General features: G+C 30.7%; 1 protein-coding gene across 1 annotated transcript; it reads right to left on the bottom strand.

Moving 5' to 3' along the window:
- Window positions 1-7172: 7172 nt before the first annotated feature.
- Window positions 7173-17329, bottom strand: LOC120076219 (putative serine/threonine-protein kinase PBL8). Its single transcript, XM_090312586.1, has 10 exons — window positions 16723-17329; window positions 16504-16640; window positions 13111-13208; window positions 11838-12124; window positions 11030-11482; window positions 10736-10896; window positions 10380-10453; window positions 10156-10303; window positions 8137-8286; window positions 7173-7535 (listed from the first exon to the last, which is right to left on the bottom strand). The coding sequence occupies exons 1-10, from the start codon at window positions 16892-16894 to the stop codon at window positions 7458-7460; spliced, it is 1758 nt and encodes a 585-aa protein (XP_090168712.1). The 5' UTR covers window positions 16895-17329; the 3' UTR covers window positions 7173-7457.
- Between the last annotated feature and the right edge of the window lie 2741 nt (window positions 17330-20070).

Consider the following 20070-nt stretch of genomic DNA (forward strand, 5'->3'; position numbering starts at 1 on the left):
CCTCTAACTTGGAATGAGAGGTGGAATCTCAGAATTGAGGTTAATTGTATTAGAGAAGATAAGGGTTTGGAGAGAAGTTCTGGAAAAAACAATTTCAACTTGCATAATCCTCTGATTCTGATCAAATCAGATGTATTTAAGAAAACTAATCATGCAAGTATTTTAATTTTAGCTTAATGACACCTCAAGAAGCTAATTATGAGTGGGCTAGGTATTTCAAATGGGTGAAACCACCCCAATTAGAAAGGAAAAAGTTTCACTCAAGGTGGAATTTTCCATTTAAAATTCAATTTTGATTTTAATTCTTATTTTCACTCAAATTTAAAAATAAAATTAAAACTGAATTTTGATTTTTAAAAATTGAAAAATGTTTTATTTAAATAAATAATTAAATAATTTTAATTAAATAATTAAATAATAATTTAATATCAAATATTAAGTTAATTAAACACCTAGTTTATACATGAATCCTATTTATTTAAACCAATATTTAAATCAGTATTTAAATATTTTAATCTTCCCAATTTCGTTTAATTTAAATAGAATTATACTTTTTAATTATATCAAATATAATTAATCAAACCCTAAATTGAATTTAAATACTTCAAATTAAGATCCTAATTTCGAATTTGAATATTTCAAATCTACTCAATTCACTAATCCAAGATTATTTTATGAGCTAGTAGAGGGATCTTATGAACCTATAGATCATGAGTTCCAATGATTTGAGATTAATTGGCTAAACTCTTTAGACCAAATTAAATCAATATTCATTAACTACCAAGACACATCACTATAACTCGATAATTGCACTCTTCTTACTGCATATATATCTATGTCCACTTTAACCATGATTAGTAAGTCGACCTTCACAGGTTGTTTGTATTCACAGCTAGGTCAAAATAACCATTTTACCTCTATGAATACATCTTGCTCCTTAAGCTCCCACTAATCATCCATTGAACAATTGGTTTATAGTCCAACTTATAAATCATGACTCTCTCTATCATGAGAGGACAGGGCCTTATTGTTTAAGACTAGGAATCAGGGTTTAAGAGAACAACCTATCTGCTAATCCTAGGTCGAGTAGGAGTGAATTCCATCTTGCAGAACTATGTCCTCAACTATCTATCCAGTCTTATTCCCAAAATGGGAGGCTTATTGAGCAATGCTGTTGGACTACTCTCACTTATCTAGATCAAAGGATAATCCCGAATAAATAGGTGTTCATAGTTAGTTCAGGATTAAGATCGAGTTACCTTAGGTCATTGAATTTGAAATAGTCAGTTTTAGCAGTAAACGATCATTATAAAGAAAAATGACTATTTCGAGGTCTTGTCTTATGCAAACTCATTGCATAGGATGCCTCCACTCACATGTCTCCATATGAATGATTTTGGGATCACATCATTTGTATCAGTATGGGTCATATCCAATAGTGTAACCAGGATGAGGTACCCAATCTCATCCATATACTTATAAACCATTTTGGCTATATAGCCATGGATTCGTTTATTGGATTTTTATAACAGAATGCAATATCAATAAAAATTTATCGAATAAAATACTCAATAATAATTTTATTGATAAATAGAATATGTTAACAATATTTTCAAACTGCGAATTTAGGACATTCACAACAATCTCACACTTGGACTAATACTCCAACGAGACAAACGTATAATGTTTTACAATGTTGAAAAAAATAGAGAGAATATACAATAAACTAGGGCATCCATATACCCTTTAACATTCACTTCTCGACCACACCATCTCTCATTTGAATTTCACACTCATCGCATACACTGTTTCACTTAGATTGTAAATCTCATCGCATCCATTATTAAATTAATCTTAGCAATAAAATAACATCAATTGTTTTGGGGACGATTATCTAACAACTAAGCATTTAAATTTAATCTTATAGCGTATTTTAATTCTTAATTGCATGTTGTATTTTAATCCTGATCTATAGGTCCATTAAGAATTAAACCTTGTTAAGCAGAAAATATGGATCATCCCAAAATTTTCAAAATTTTACAAAACAAAAAATTTACAGAGAACATATCAAAAGTTATGCATTTAACAAAAATAATACAACATGCAATTAAGAATTAAAATAGGGTTCATAACCTTTACCTTTGAAGAAACCAACCTTCATGTGAATTCCTTCGAACACCAATTGGGCACAACCACAAACGCAACCTCAATAGTCTCTGAATGAGAATCCAGAAGGAGTGGTGCTCTGGCTATTTTGGTTTTTTAGAGGGAAGGGATTGAGAAAGGAGGATGAGGGAGGATTGGCTTCTTTTACAGAATGTTTTTATGTTGAGAGAAAAACTCTGTATCCAGTTTTCACAAAACTGCACAGGTGGGAATGGAGTTACAACTCCCTCCCATGATTAGTTTTTCTAAAAATTTAAAAAATAATTAATAAAACATTTAATAATATATATATATATTAAACTATATGTTATATCAAATATAACATATAACCTATAATTTTCTTTCTCTCACTAATGACACTTAATGTAAATCACATTTACATTAAATTTAACAATATGAATCCAATCCATATAATTAATATTTGAATCATATTCAAATATTTATTTCCTTTCATTAATTATTATGTATCAAATACATTATAGTAATTATATCATATATAATTAATTCCCTCAATTACTTTGAACAATTCAAATTAATCCAAAAATAGATTCTCATTAAATCCCGTTGAGCTACTGAGGGGACTTCATGGACTTGTAGCTTGAAGTTCCAACGGTACGTGAATAATTAATTAAACTCTTCAATAAAATTATTCACTATCTGTTAACTGTCAGACATCCCACTAAAGATCGACAACTGCACTATTCGCACTGCAGATTTATTTTTGTGTCCATTGGATATAACCAATCAACAGTACAATGACCCTTCACAAATTGCTCATAAATACAGTTGGAAAAATTACGGTTTTGCCCCTATAGTTACATCTAACTCCTTAAGTACCACTGATCCCTCTAATGAATAATAAATCATAATTCAACTATGACCAAACTCCTCTCGGGCCAGGAGAGGGTGTGACGTCACATTGTTCATGAAGGAACTTTTATCAAATAGAACCCATGAGCGGAAGCACGATCGATCCAAATTTATTGTGATAGAATTACAAACATACAAACTAGTTATGTATTCTCTAACAAATTACAACATGCTTTAGAAATTAAATACAAAAGGAGTGAGAGACTTACCTTTGAAGAATTCTTCTTTCATAGGTCTCTCGCTCTCGTGAAGAACTTGGACAGCAAAATCTCACTCTCGCCCAGATCGTCTACCCAATCGTCCAGTAGTCACGAACAAACTTCTCCACGAACAAGTAACCTCTTGGACACCACCACTCAGTAACTTTGGTATTCTCGAAGTGAGAATCTAAGAGGTGTGGGCTCTGTTGGATTTGGTAGAGGGAAGGAAGAAACTACGATCGCACTATACGACCAAGCAAGTGGGAGAAGGATACTGTCTATCGTATAGACTGTGGTGCTTGATCATTTAGTAAAAGTCAACAGGTACATGATCGTTTAGGAAAAAGCAGCTTGATTGTTTACACGATTGTTTAAAGAATCTCTCTTGCCACGCGATCGTTTAAAGAATCTCGCTTGCCACGCGATCGTTTAGTAAAATGCTACACGGTCGTTTAGAGAATGACACGTGTACACAATCGTTTAGACAAATACTTGAAGGTTGTCGTGTAATCTCTCGTGAGCTAAACGATAGGCAGTGTACTTAATGAAGAGATTCTTATAAAATGAAAGTATTTTTCATTTTATCCTTCAGTTATTAAGATTGAATACAACCTCCCACTTTCACGCGCGGTTAAAGGAGAAACCACCCACAATTATCTCATAATTTTTTTAATTATAAATAAATATAATAACTAACTTATCATATTATATTTATAACCTATAGTTTTAATATCACATCATATGTAACATTTAAACCATAGTCCTTTTCTCCTTCACTTGATATAAATCATATTTATATCAAATTTCTCCAATTAATGTATCTCATACATCATATCAATTATATCATATATAACTGAATCAGTTTAATCATATCATATATAATCAAACTCCCTCTTATCAATTTGAACACTTCAAACTAACCCAAAAATTGATTCTCAACTTGAATCCATTGAGCTACCAAGGGGACCTTATGAACTTGTAGCTTGAAGCTCCAATGGTACGTGAATAGCTGACTAAACTCTTTATTCACAAGATCCACCATCCGTTAACTGTCGGCACTCCACTAAAGATCGATAACTACACTCTTCTCGCTACAGATATATTTATGTGTCCATCGGATATAACCAGTCAACAGTACGATAACCCTTCACAGGTGCTTGTAAGTACAACTAGGCCAATTTATCGTTTTATCCCTGTAGTTACATCTAACTCCTTAAGTACCACTGATCCCTCTAATGAATAATACATCATAGTTCTACTATAAGTGGACACCTCTCGGGCCTTGAGAGGGTGTGTGGCACCACATCGTTCAAGCCTCAGAATCAACCTTTAAGGGAGCAATCTATCTACTTATCTCTACTTTGGGGAAGGAGTGAATTCCATCTTATGTAGCTGAGTTCCAAGCTCTCTAATCAGACGAATCCTCAAAGTGGTAGGTTTGAGTCGGCAATCTTGCCACTCGCACTCATGCAAATCAAAGAACCATCTTCAAAGGCAGAAGTTCCCAACTCACTCAGGATTAAGGTCATGTTACCTATGGTCATCTTAGTGAAGTGAAGTCTCTATCAAGCACGATGTTATATAACAAAACTATACACTTTGTGGTTGGTCTTATACAAACTCCTTTGTATAGGACACCCCCGCTCGCATGTCTTCACATGAATGATTAGGATCAGACCATCTATAGCACGTTACAACACTTATAACTATCTACAAAGTGGACTGTATCCGTAGCGTCACCAGGATAAGGTTTCCCTCTTATATTCATATACTACAGACCATTTTGGTTATCACTTAAGGCATGATCCACTTGTATGTCTCCACATACATGCTTATTTACAACGACAATGAGGGATCTTAGTTTATTGGTTTGTGGTAAATGCAAATAAAACATCTCATGTTTCATAGACAACGGTGAAGAAAAAATCTCATATTATTACATCACAAACGTTTGTTCATACAGGTATTGTACAAACTACATGATCTTACGAGAGTTTAGGGCATTAACCCCAACCATTCAAGCCTCAGAATCAATCCTTAAGGGAGCAATTTATCTACTTACCCCGACATTGGGAAAGGAGTGAATTCCTTCTTATGTAGTTGTGTTCCTAGCTCCCAATCAGATGAATCCCCAAAATGGTAGGCTTGTTGAGTAGGCGATCTGACCACACTCACCCATATAAATCAAAGGACCACCTTCATAGGCAGGAGTTCACAACTCACTCAGGATTCAGGTAATGTTACCTATGGTCATCCTAGTGAAATATAAGTCTCTACTATGAACGATATTATATAATAAGACTAAATATTTCATGAATGATCAGGATCAGATCATTTGTAGTACTTTACAACAATTGTAACATCTATAATACGGGTCATACTCGTAGTGACACCAGGGTAATGTATCCAACCTTATTCATCTACTACAGACCATTTAGGCTATCACTTAAATATGATCCACCCGTATGTCTCTACTACATATTTAAGCTACAAGATAATCTTGGATGTTAGTTTATTGGTTTATGGTTAATGCAACTAATTTTGAAGTAAAACATCGTATATTTTATTACATAAATAAAATGTTTGTACAAAACAATTACAAACTATGGGACCTTACGAGATTTAAGGCATCAACCCCAACACTTCTCATGGGGAGGCAATCAACAACCACAAGCCAACTCTCATAACGCCCCTAACGATGGACCATCTCGGCAAGACAAAATGGGCATCGACAAGAAGCAAACTCATCAAAGACTGATATTCTTAACGACGGTCTAGTGATCACATCCTAGATTAGACTGATATCTTCTTTGTTTCGTCTTTCATTGTAAAAGAAAAAAATAGAAAATAAAAATAGAAGTTCTGTAATTAGCCTTGCAGTAGAAGAGTTAAAGGCCTATTTAATAATCATTTCATTTTTTGTTTTTGGTTTTTAAAGAATAAGCCTTCTTTCTTTCTATTTCTTATAATGATTGACATATTTCTTAAGTACAATGTTTAAATTCTTAGCCAAATTTAAAAAATAAAAATAAAATTTTTAAAAACTATTTTTTTTAGTTTTCAAAATCCAGCTTGGTTTTTTAAACTATTGATAAAAAGTAGATAATAAAGAAAAAAATTTGAAGGTAGAAATAGTGTTTATAGACTTAATTTTCAAAAATAAAAATCAATAACCAAATGGATACCAAAAGAGGGGTAAGAAAATTAACTTTCCATAAATATTTGTCAAACAAATTAAATGATCATGGTTTTTAAGTTGTTAATTCTTAGTGAAAAATCAATATATATTTGTTAAACCTATTAAATACCCCTAAATGAATATAAACTTAATATAATTGTTCACTTCGCTTAAAAGGTACAATCTAATCAACAAGTTAACTCCTTTCTTTTCTTTTTTTCTCTTTTATTTATTTATTTTTGTTAAAAGTCTTCACTTCAATTCATGTTAATTTATGTTTGAGGGACAAAATTGTCAAATTTTAAAACTGGTGCTTTTCACAAGAAGGTGAAAGATTACATTTGAGAATGAGTCTCACATTTAGGGGAAATGAATCTCACACTTGAGAGAGCCGAAGTGATCATTCACTAATATTCTTATACTTAGGGGAGCCTAAATACGTTGAAGGTAAGGGAATCTCACACTTAGGAGAAACCTAAGTTTTATCGAGAGGGAGTTTCACTTAAAGTGATCCTTCTCTAAGTTGGGTTATTCGAGTGTCACTCTAATGACCATTTATTTAAGTACATCAATGACATAAATAGAATCCTAATTCAAAACTGATGGGACATTTGGCCCATTTAGTGGAGTTAGTAAGTTTGTGTTTGGAGTATAAATTTGTAAGATGAAGTTCCTCAATAAATGTGAAAAGTAGATTCAATGAAAAAATGGAGTTACTCAATAAATGCGAAAAATAAAGATTGAAGAGAAGATAGAGAGATCCTCAATAAATGTGATCGATAAATTTATAAACTTCAGTAGTGTTTACTGTTAAAGTTGAGTTGTTTACCTCAACTTAAGAAATTAGTAGACCAAGCGACTTTACCTACTTTTACTTTTTTTTTTGTATGAAAAAAGAACCAATAGAAGGAAGGAATACACAACAAAGACTGCAACTATATAATAAATTCATGTTCTTTGTGGCTACATTCTTCATTATGAACCAAACAAACTAGTGCTCCTAATACAAGAAAAAGCATGTTTGAGTGAAATCACTTGATCAGTTATTTGCTATAACGAGGTACTAGCTTCTCCCCCAGATAGTGAAAATGATCATTTTCCCCTTCAAGAAGGCGCACAACCTGGTTCAATATTAGCAGAGCAATGCGGTTAAACATGTAAAACAATGGGACTTCTCAATTCTAACCACAACCTCAAGGATTGAGTACTTAAAACGATTTAAAATACACCTTAAAGTATTCTAAAAACTATTTTGAGTGGTTGTCGTGATAAAAATTGATGTAATTGTAATCGAATTTCATTGACAGATCAATCGTAATGAGTCTCAATCGTTAATGTAATTAGATCTCTTTTAATCGCATTTACCTAAAATGAAGATTTTTGTCAAATTTACTGTTACTATTATAGTTACCTTTACCTCTGAAAGCCAATAACGATAACAGTAAATGTGTAAAATTTCATAGTTTTTTCTTTGAAATAGTAACAATAATAGTAAATCTAACCATAACGGTAACGATACAACGTAATTTTCAGATTCAATTCAATTGATTACTTCAAGCTCGTCATTCAAATGCTAGCAAACACTAACAAATAAAAAAAAATGGGTCCTGCTTTCTAAATTACATTTCATTTATTGCAATACACCTTCCGTAAATGGCCTAAGTGATTGAGATAAATAAGTTCATCAGTTGTAAGCTTATGATATCATGAAAGTCAAATTACCTCTCCCATTGATGGACGGTTCTGAGGGCTTATTTGCACGCACAAGTATGCAGTTCTGGCCATGAGATATAATTCGTATGTGTCATATGTCTTTGCAACTCGATCATCAATCAGTTCATGTAATGCTAAGTTCTCAATTAATGGTTCAGCCTGAAAATTAAAAGGAAGAGTCAGTTGAATGAAAATAAGTCATGTAGAATATTGTCATAACATACACAGGTGTTCATGGAAAAAAATGATAGGAACCATAATTTGAAATTGAAAATTATGAAAAACTATAAGAAAATGGGGCATTGAGTTGGTTATTATTGTCTATGAACTATAATATCCTGTAAGTTATAATAGTCTGTGTTGAAATGCAAGCAGGAAATAATAGTCCACTCCAACGACTTCAAGTTGGGGTTCAAAGCCCTAAACATTGCTAATAAAAGAACAATAGTACAGAGACTTGTCGATTATGTGAATAACCTAGTTCTTTGTGGTAAGGATAACTTCTTTGTTGGTACAAGACATTTAGATCGCTTTCAACTTTCATATACTTTTTAGCTATCTCCACAATTTTGGGTTCTAATTTCTCTTCAACTTTCATCGTGTTTATTAAGGACAACAAACTTTCAAATATCTAAAAAGTCTCATATTATTAGAGACAGTTGTTCTTACTTATATACCACATATTTTCCTCTTAAGCTAGTCACTGTGAGACTTTTACCTCACACTCCTAATAGTATTAGATATGTCATTGTATTCATAAAAGAAGGAAAACCATACAAATTTCAGGCTTTAGAGGTCTCTCCCCCACAAATACTCATAAAGAGGGTCCAACTAATCATGTAAAAACCCTTCACAAATTACAACTCCTTCTAATTTACAAAATGCATTAAATAATGAACTTAAAATTTGGACTCATGCAACTTACTGAGCCAAACAGGGGTACTATCAGATGCTACAATATCCACGGGTTTTCAGCTAGGAAGCATTAATACTTCTAATTGTAGAGAGAATCAGAATCAGATACGTATCAGATACAGATACATCCAGATACGTGATAGATACGTGATCTGAAGTATCTGATTTTTTTTTATTTTCAGATACGTGAAGGGATATACTGGATCAATTTTTTTTTAAATTTAAGCCCAAAATACTTAAAAACCCAACCCACAACCCATTTTATTTATTGCATGTTTGGTAGTGATTTTAAAATCGTTAAAATCATAGTTTTCATTTTTAAAATCACTCACAAACACATTTTTAATTACTCAAAATTAATTTAGTTTTCAATTTTACACTTGTAAGTGCAATTTTCATATCATCAAAATTAGTTTCGAAGGATTAAACATGCTTCACAGTGATTTTGAAAATGATAAAAGTGATTTTAACCATTTTTAAATCACTCCCAAACATAAAAGTCCACTCAAATTGGGCAATCCAAAACAAAATAGATTAAAAATGATAAAAGACATAAAAAGTTAGAAGAAAATACCCGAAACGTAATTAAATCTTCATTCTTCTCTTCTCTCTCACTACCTAAATCATGATTCACACCCCCTTTCATTCTCAAGTTCACTCTTCAATCTTCATCTTCTACTTCTTTTCAACCGTTTGCTCTAGTCGCTCAACCACTACTCGACGTTATTGGATTTTTTTTCAAGTTTTCACTCTCTTCTTGAATCTATTTTAATCTAACATAAAATAAGTATTATAACAATTAATTGGACATTATCATATATATATATATATATATAACGTATCTTCAATGTATCCTTATCTTAATTTTTTAGAAATTAGCATATCTTCGTATTGTATTTTATCCATATCCTATATTTACATTAGTGTCTGTGCTTCTTAGTACAACCTCTCATTTTTTTTGATAATGTGAGGATATTGTCTGTTTTAGAATTAAACTATCCCTACAAGTTAGAACTGAAGAGGATCTTCTGAAATGTCTAACCAAAGTGAGACTGTTAATATCGTCAATTATATCCTCCAACTACTGAAAAATCCTTACAACAGAATACTCACCCACTCTCGCAGAGATTGTCCTTGTATATCATCTTTTGCGTCGAACACCTTGCACCCTGATATCAATTGTAGTAACACAATTCCAAATGCATATACATCTGTTCTTACTGAAAGAATACCATTTTCTGCATATTCTGGTGCAACATATCTACATATCAACAAACAAATCGTTAGAAACACCAGAAATATATCAAACAAGTCCACCATTAAACATAAGTGCTGACCCAAATGTGCCGAGTATCCTTGTATGGGATGTTTCATCTTTTGTCTTCCATTTGGCCAACCCAAAATCACCCAACTGAGTTGACAACAAGTGACAATCAATTAGTTTCCATGTTCCATTTCTGGAAAAAGAAAAGAAAAGAGTCATAGAATTCAATGGATGGCAACAGTTCCATCTCAATATACATAGAAATGCCATCACCAAAGTTCCATCTAAAAGTATGTCAAAGACAAGAAGACTAATATGCAAAAATAGACAACATTCTTTCTAGGAAGCTGAAATTATTTCAGCTCTCCAGTTCGATGAACAAGAAAGGACTATATTGTAAGACGAAAAAGGATGCGAATAATTATTTACCATAGGAACAAAATCATGTGTAAGCAATATGTTACTTGGACGAACATCTCTATGTATTATGGGACCTCCACGACATTCTTCGTGAAGAAAACGCAGTCCCTTGGCGATTCCAACAGCAATGCCATATCTTTGATGTAATTCAAGAACTGTTGTTGTCTTACCTATTTAATTACCAAAAAGGATGTTAATAATAGAGGGAAAAACAAAATTTGGACTACAGTCAATCCCATTAAAAGAAAGCCAAGAAAAGATCAAAAGAAGATGAATTGGATTGGTGAGTTGCAAGCTACTCACCAAATAAGTGAAAATCAAGAGACCTGTTGCAAATATATTCATACACCAGAACATTCAAATTTTCCTTGCAACTATAACCCAACAGCATCACTATGTTCTTGTGACGAGCAAAACTCAAGACTTGTATCTCAGAATGAAATTCTATAAATCCTTGACTACTTTCTTCTTTACGCACTTTTGCAGCAATGAGTTGTCCATTTTTCAGTTCACCCTTAAAAACTTGACCATAACCACCCTCTCCTAACAAGTTTGCTGCTAAGAAATCGGAAGTTGCTTGCTGAATCTCAGAATAGCTAAACCTCATGGTATCCTTCATATACAGATCAGACCTCATTCCACAAACAGAACATAAAATTGGTGCTTCTGAAGATTTCTGTTGAAAGATGTCCTTATTTGGAAGCAGAACAGACTGAGAGGCAGTTGCATAAATTTTCTGTTCTCTGGAATCTGTACCTATAAGACAATATTAATTTTTCCATCATAAAAAGTACTTGAATCTTATATATTAGGAAACAAAATAGAACAATATTGGTTTGGAACAATTTTGTTTTCTCAGCCTTCACCAAATATCAGCGTGCCACACAAGTTCAACCAATGACAATGAGACTGCAATAGGTTTTTGGCTTTTTGTTTGTTTGTCATTTCATTGATGACTTTGCCATAACCAGTTTCAGGCACTTTCAAACATCTCTTATGACGTTGCATTATCAGTACATGCTATCAGACATTACATATTAGTGAAGCGCCACCCCCTTAGGCACAATTTAGGGCATGAAATATCAAGATATGCAAATGTGCAACAACTTACCTATTTTTTCTTGCCGAGAAGACGACTCGGAATCTGATGTGTGCTCTCTAGACATGCTACTAGATGAACTGGTCCAGTTGCCCTGTGAAGATGAGCTATCCTGAGAACTACTTTGGAACGAGAAGCTTTTGATAGAGAGAATAGACTGTTCACTATCCCTCAAATTATGTTCATTTGCCCCAGTTGTAGCCTTATTTCTCAAAACTCTAACAGACAAGTTATCTTGGATTACAGCAACCTTGGAAGATAAATGTCTAAGGTAAAAGCTCTCATCTCGTCGAAGATGCCTGTTAAAGTGATAATTATCATACAACCCAAAACAGAAATTCGGAAACACTTGCATTATATGCATATGAGATCAAAACATTTGACATATGAATTTGAGCAACCATCATCATTATCTTGACCAAGTCATTTTTCCATTTGAGACTTCATAACAATTTTATTAGATGCTGGCCTATAGAAAACATTAACGTCCTGTGATTTAAAATCTAATTCGATCAATTAAGCCAGTTATACCATATCTTTAAAAAAAGCTATAAAAGATAAAACTTTCATCCGAGTAGTGTAGCAGCTAAAGAATTACTGCAAAATCTTATAGCATATTTTAATATATTTCCATATTTTAGTGTTCTTGATTTTTGTGTGTGTTCTTGTTAGGTAGCTACCATCCTAACAGACAACTCTCTAATATTTTCTTCTTACCTTATTATTAAGATTATAAATGACGTTTAAACTCATTTCCTCAAAATGCCTTTGCTTTTTCACTAGCCTAGCCCCAACTACCACCAAGCCAACTGATGGTGTTATTTTCGAGATTCGATAGACTATTCAATGACATAAATCTCCTGTTAATTTTGTTGGAATGTCTTGAATCTATTATCTGACGCTTTGAATGATCATACTACATAAACTCTCTAACCCTAAAGACGCCACTATTCTATATTCCGTAACATTTTCTAATAAAATTGTTCTCCCTCTGTCTCGTGGAAATAGCTAACACACTATTAGTGAACCACATAAATTCATGTGTCGATTCTCTTCCATTTTACGTTATGTTCTTCTGCATTCTTTATTCGTCGATTTCACAACAAATCCACATAGTCTGTTATTTACACTAGGTCGTTCACAGTAATCACATACATCAGTGATAAGGTATGGGAACAAAAAAAATAAAAGAAGAGTTAGAGGACGAAAATATCTAGCAGAGCAGACATCGTCTATTAAAACAGAAACACTAGCTATGAGTAAACACATAGAGGAACTGCCAAACCTGTCGAGTATAACCCAGCTCGCGCTAAAGATCACAATTTCTTGTAGAATAACATTCTTAATGGGGAAACCAGCAGTAATTCTGACTTCAATGCTGACCTGTATTGTTAGTCCATAGTATGAAAATCAAATTTGAAGCAACTGAGGATCATTTCTTTGCATATTTATAGGGCTTTTCTCTTTGTTTCCTTTCAGCATGCAGAATAAAAGATGATAAAATTATTAAACTCTTGAAGAGAAATGGTTAGTTTCTAGATCTTCTAGGTGACTCAGTAAATTCTAGATCTTAATGAACGTACTCAATTAGAAGTCTATTGGAGTTATTATCACAATGTGACAATGGCACTTAGTTCTTGACTTATCTGAACTTGTTCGAGGAAAGAATGCTATGGTGTTAGATAGACTTCTTCGGAATTGGGACTTAAAAGGAGAAGGTTAAGAGTTATGACACACTATAAACTATAATTAATAATCCCTAGTTAGAGCCCGTTTGAATTGACATGAGGAAAAAAAGTGTTTTTCGAAAAACGTATGTTAAAACACTTTTGATAAAAATGGATTAAAATATACTTGAAAAATTATTTTGAGTGGTTGTAAAATACTCTAATTTCTTCCAAAATGACATATTTTTTAAATTAAATACTTGAAAATGTATTTTAAACCCACCCTTAATTGCTAAAATCTCCGATCAACTAGGGGTTGATGGTTTGAGCCTTCAACCTTAAGGAAATAAGTAAATGCCTTGATTGCTCTGTTTGCATTTTATTTTTAATTTTCTATTTTTTAGGATTAAGTTCATAAACCCAACTTTTACCTATTATTTTCATTTTTTATTGTCAATTTTTAAAATAAGCCAAAGGAGCAAAAATTGTGAGGAAACAAATATAATTTTCAAAATGGACGGTTTTTCAAATATAGGAAAATGAATCAAAATATTTACAAATAATAGAAAAATATCAAAGTCTATCCATGATAGACCGTGATAGACTAGACAATAGGATAATAGTCTATCACGGTCTATCACAGATAGACTTTAATATTTTTCTATTAGTTGTAAATATTTTTAGCAGTTCTGTCTTTTAAAATATTTTTTTTCAAAAACAAAAAATCAAAAATCAAAATAGTTATCCAATGAGATTTTTATTCAAATATTAGTATAAGAATTCCTATCAAAACATTTTCTCTATTCTGAAACCTGCGATTTTGTTAACACTTAAAACTGATACCATGATCATGTGAAGGACAAATAAAACGAAATAATTGGAAAAAAATAATTCTAAGATCAGAAAAGGCTGGATAGAAAACTAGGAATTAATATATAAATAAAATTTTAATTTGACACTTTTTTTTTCTCTCAAGAAAAGTGTATAGACACACCTAAGGCTCATTTGGGTTGAGACTTAATTGTCGGTATAAATATTAAATATCTAGAATTTCAACGTATAGAAGATTATAGGTTAAAATACATTTTTGATACCTACTTTTTATAAAAGTAACAATTTAGTCCATAAATTTTTGTTTTTAACGATTTAGTCCTTGTACTTTTAAGTTTGTAAAAATTTAATCCTTAAATTTTAATATATAACAATTTAGTCCTTGTAGTTTTAAATTTGTAATAATTTAGCCTCTAACGTAAATAAATTTATCAAAACTAGATGTCATTTTTTTTATTTATTATTTTATGATGTAGCCTTTGTATTTTATATAAATATCGAGTCTCCAATTAGTTTATCGGTTTATTTATGCAAGAAATATTATTAAATCTTAACATTAATTGCTATAATAGAGACAAAATTGTTACAAATTTTAAAGTATAAGGACTATGAATTTAAAATCGTTACAAAATTGAATATTTGGTTATATTTTAAAATCGTTACAAAATTGAATTTAAAATTGAATATTTTAAAGTATAAGTTCAAGGATTAAATTGTTACAAAATTGAAATTTCAGAGACTAAAACGTTACAAACCAAAGTTTAAAGATTAAATTGTTACTTTTACGAAAGTTTAAGGATTAAAAATGATTTTTAACCAAGATTATATTTTGGTTATTTAGAAGCTAGGGAATGAATTTTTAGGAATTAAATATTTGTGTTCATTTTGCTAGCTTTATTCATGGAAATTTCTTTTATACAAACAATTCATTATCTATAAACAAAAAGTATTACATTGATGATTAATCGAAACGTTATTTAATATTTTATTAATCAATTAAAAATAAATGACTACATTTTCAAAAAAAGAAAAAGAGAGAGAAAGACTAAATTAAAAATTCATTTGTTATTGTTTTATCTTTTTTAATATAATTCTGCATTTTGAAATTTTAAATTCAAAATTCGAATTCACTAAAAATATAAAAATATTATTTTCAGAATTTACACGATTTGTATTACAGAATCTGAAAATAAATTTTAAAAATAAAATTCAAATTGCCTACCAAACCCATACTCGTTGAACTTAGTGAATTTAAAAACATAAAACATAACTCGAATTGCCTACCAAACAGGTCCTAATTATTTGTTGTTTATGATAATCTCTTTTTTTTTTTTTTTTTTTTTCCATTTTTCTTTTGACAAATATGTGGGATGTAGATCCAACCTCTGACATTGAGATTGATATTATAAATTTATAATGACCATTTTCTATGTTTATATTTATTTGCTTACATTATAACTTATAAGTTTAGTTACTAGAAAATTGTAAACCTAGTAGGTCTATCTACATAGAAAAGTATTTAATAGATCCATAAAGTTTTATTGTTGTGTCCATCTTCAAACTTTAAAAAATATCAAAACTATTTTTTTTTTTTTTTTAGAAGTAGATTAGAAATTTATGACATACAAAATTAAAAGTTCAATACTTTAGATGTAAAATTGAGAGTTCATATCAATGAACTTATAACATACTTTGGATACTATAGTGAAAGTCTATATATAACTAAATGTGTGAATTCAAACACAATTCAACCGTTAAAACATCAATAACCACTTAAAAAAATCTATGTTTTGATCCCCACACACTTAATGTGTAATTTAACCTAATTATTTTCTCAGATCGTAAAAGTTGAAACTCAATTAAAATAAAAAAAAAAAAACAAAGGGTGTGTTAAGTTGGTGGAGCATGATTATTATAGTTTGCTCTATATTTTTGGTATTTTCAACTATTATAACTCATATTTAAGTTAAGTACAGTATCATTATTTCAAATCTCTCTTAATTTGTTATTGTATTTACTATTTCCTAGTCAAGCTATTTCTCTCTTAGTTTGCGTGTTTAACATTTTCAGACTAAGATAATATGTAGATCAAATACAAACGGTTATAACCTATCTTTTAAACAAAGAGGGCCTTGATGGTAAAAATATGAAGGATGATGAGGAGTTAGAGGAAGCATTACCCCTCCTTCTTCACACGTCTCTGCACTTTTCTGAAGCATGGCGATATATGCATCAGCTTTCTTTGAAACTTCTTCCTCCATTGCACGAACACTCGTTCCAAAAATGGAATCGGGACAGGCTTTCAATTGGTATCCCACTATCACAAAAACGCAGAAAAAACTCAGAAGAAAGCTGTATAATCTGATAACAACAACTTCAAAAATCGAGCTAAAACTTACTCGGATGAGGCACTTTATGAAGAATTCCAAGCACAATAAGCGTATCGCCTCCACGAAGAATGTCGCCTCTCATCCACAAGTTCCTAAGAGTAAGCTGAAGCTCGTGTTCAGTGCGATCCTTGGTAGCGTCATAAGCAATGATAATACGAGACGAAGTAAGAGGAGTCTCCATAGAAACAATCCGAAGAAACTAAATCGACGACAAAAACTGGATCGCTGTAGAAATCGACTTCCCGTTTTATACGTGAAAAAGAAGAGATCGAAATCCGTAACAGGATGGGGATTTGTGCCCAATAATGAGAAGCTAGCATTAGAAATTTTTGATAATTTGGGGGTTTCGCTCTCATTAAACGAAATGAAAGAGATTAACATAATAATTCGTGAAATTGTAGGGAGATATGCTTGGGATATTCTTGGTGAGTGTAGAAGATGGCGGGCAAGGGTCGGCGTCCAAAGAGAAAATTGCGAGGAATTTGGTGCATTTGAATTGCTAGAGGCCATTCAGACGCTTCTAAAACGCCCCAATTTCTTTATGTTTTTCTTCGCATCACTGTTTGTTCCTTCTTCCCTTATTGGCAGTTATGTTGTGAGATAATATATTCTCTTTTTCTTTTTCTAAACTGATTCTCAGGAATAAACTTTGATTCCTTAATTAGATTTTTTTTTTCTTTTGTTATTTTTCTATTAGGTTTTGTGATCTAACTATTATGTCATATCAGCTTGTAATCGATGTAATATTTTTCTCTCCAGGTCTAAGCTTTTAATCTTCCATCATCCCTTATCTATATTTATATCTATACTATATTAAGATGGTCAATAAAGGCAGAATTTTTATCTTTCATTTTTGCCCTTAGTTCAACTGTAATCGATGTAATAGTTTTCATGTTGGTATTGATCCTCCTTCATATCTTGGTTGCATTAGTTGCTTTTTTTTCAATGGGTTTCTATTGTCACTAACACCCAAGGCTCTCACAAGGAGGATGTTTAGTAAAACCGACTGAAAAATAAAATATTATTTATGAATTTGATTTGGTCTCTACAAAATGAATTAATGTGAAGGGGAAGGAGATGCAATTTCAAATTTTAGGTAAGTATTATTTATAAATTTATTAATATTTTTTCATTTAATTTTACATTCATTTTTTATGTGAAATTTGTTAATGATTACTATTTCTTCCATCTCCTTCTTTTTGAAACTTTTGGAAAAACTACATCTTTATAAAAACAAATAATTCCAGCAAATTAAACATCTCTTCTCTAACATTCATCCCCATGGTTCAAATTCTCCAATCTAATTTGTACTAAAAAAAAAACATCTCTTTTGCAAGCAAGCTAATGACCAATTTCAACAATTTTTTTTTTTTGTATTTTTATATGAATTTTAAAAAGACGATTGAGAGAAATTACGATAAGTTTTTTTTTTCAATTTGCTAAATGGGTCTTCACTAAATTAGTCAAATATTTAATATACGAAATAGAATTTACTTGAAAAAAAAAAGAAGCAAAAATAAACAAGAATTGAATCTTTTGAAAAGAAATGAAAATGAGTTTGAATGAGGAAAAGAGGACAAATAAGAGATGTGAAAGTAAAGAATAAGATTCAAGTGGGAGTATTAACAATGACGATTATTTTGTATTCATAAATATAACAGTTACGAATTGGTCAACAACACTGTTGAAGACATGCAACGTAAAAGATGCCATAATCTTATTCATTAATGTATGTTCCGTTATTTATGAGAAATTATAAGAAACTTTTTAATTTTCAAGTTGACAAATGGATCTTCTATTAATTGGCAAATTATTTAGTCTATTTTAATTTTTTTTTCTTTTGAAAGCACACAATTATAATGAGTATCTTCCTTTTCAACCATAAGAAAGATTCATAAATTTGTCTTTTAAATTATTTAGTCTATTTTATTTTTTTTCCCTTTTGGAAACGCACAATTCTAATGAGTATCTTCCTTTTCAACTATAAGAAAGATTCATAAATTTGTCACATTTTAAAATTATAATGGTAATGTTGAGCATGTAGTCTTTGTTAGTTCGTGAAATTTTATATTATTGTTATTTTATTATTTTTAGTTAGATTTTTTATTAGATTTTTAATTTATTAAAATCTTAAATATTTTATTTATATGTTTGAGCCAAAATATTTATTTGGTTTTCATATGTTTGAATGTAACACTTCTTATTCATTATGTTAGGAGAACTATCCATAACAACAATAGAGAACAACATAATCAAATTCGATAGATTCAAAAGATCTAAAATAAATGTATTAGTATATACATATCTCTAACATTTTATCTTAATTTTTTCTCAAATTTACTCTAATAATAAGAGTTGTGCTACTTTTGTAGGAAGAAAATAAATTAGGTTGAATCACACAAACATACTAGCAAAACCAGTAATCATCAAAATTTATATTTCAAGTGTTCCAAATATCCAGAAAAAAAAAACATGCAACTCATTTTATATTGTTGTGAATTAATCTAAAATAAGACATATATAGTTTTGGCAGTTAATTATTTTATTTTAATTCTCATGTTAGATATTTTATTTAACCTTAATAAAATCTAAGTTCATTTGTTCTTGACATTTCATGAACAAAATTGATGTTCTAAAAATTTTTATCCACGTGTATCGCACGTGTTTTAGAGTTAATTATACTAAAAAAACCAATTCTTATATTAACCAACGTTAAAATGAGCATAGTTCAACTAACATAGTATTTGTATTATAACCTCGACTTTGCAAGCATGTATGCCTATTTAGGCTTTGTTTGGGATTGTTATACTTTTAAAATAATTGGTGACAGTAGTGCTTTTAGAAAAACCAGTTGTGAAATAAGTAAAATAGTTTTTGGTAAATTTTAATTTTAAATTAGAAAAACTAGTTAGGATGTTTTAAATTTTGAAAATGAATGTGACAAAATATATTAGTGGAAGTATATTATTACAACATATTTATTTAAACGATTAAGGAGGTTGCAAATTTTCAGAAAAGCTTAATCTAAAAGCTCATGTCTTATAAGCTTTTATAGTTAGTTAAAATTTAAAAGTGATTATGGTAGATTAATAAATAATTGGAAATAATATCAGTTTTTTCGCTAGGTTTTAGCTTTAGTTTTTATTTGGTCCCTAGGTTTTAAAATATTATACATTTAGTCTTTAAGTTTTGAGTTTTGTTTACTTTCGTCTTTAAGTTTCAAAATGTTACAATTTTATCCTTGAAATTTGAGTTTTGTTTCAATTTGGTCTCTGGATTTCAGGATTTTGCATTTTTTTGAGTTTTGTTTTAGTTTAGTCTTTAAGTTTCAAAATATTACAATTTTATCATTGAAAT

The sequence above is a fragment of the Benincasa hispida genome, chromosome 4 (assembly GCF_027475165.1).
Source record: "Benincasa hispida cultivar pf3 chromosome 4, pf3_genome.v1.1, whole genome shotgun sequence".
NCBI lineage: Eukaryota > Viridiplantae > Streptophyta > Magnoliopsida > Cucurbitales > Cucurbitaceae > Benincasa > Benincasa hispida.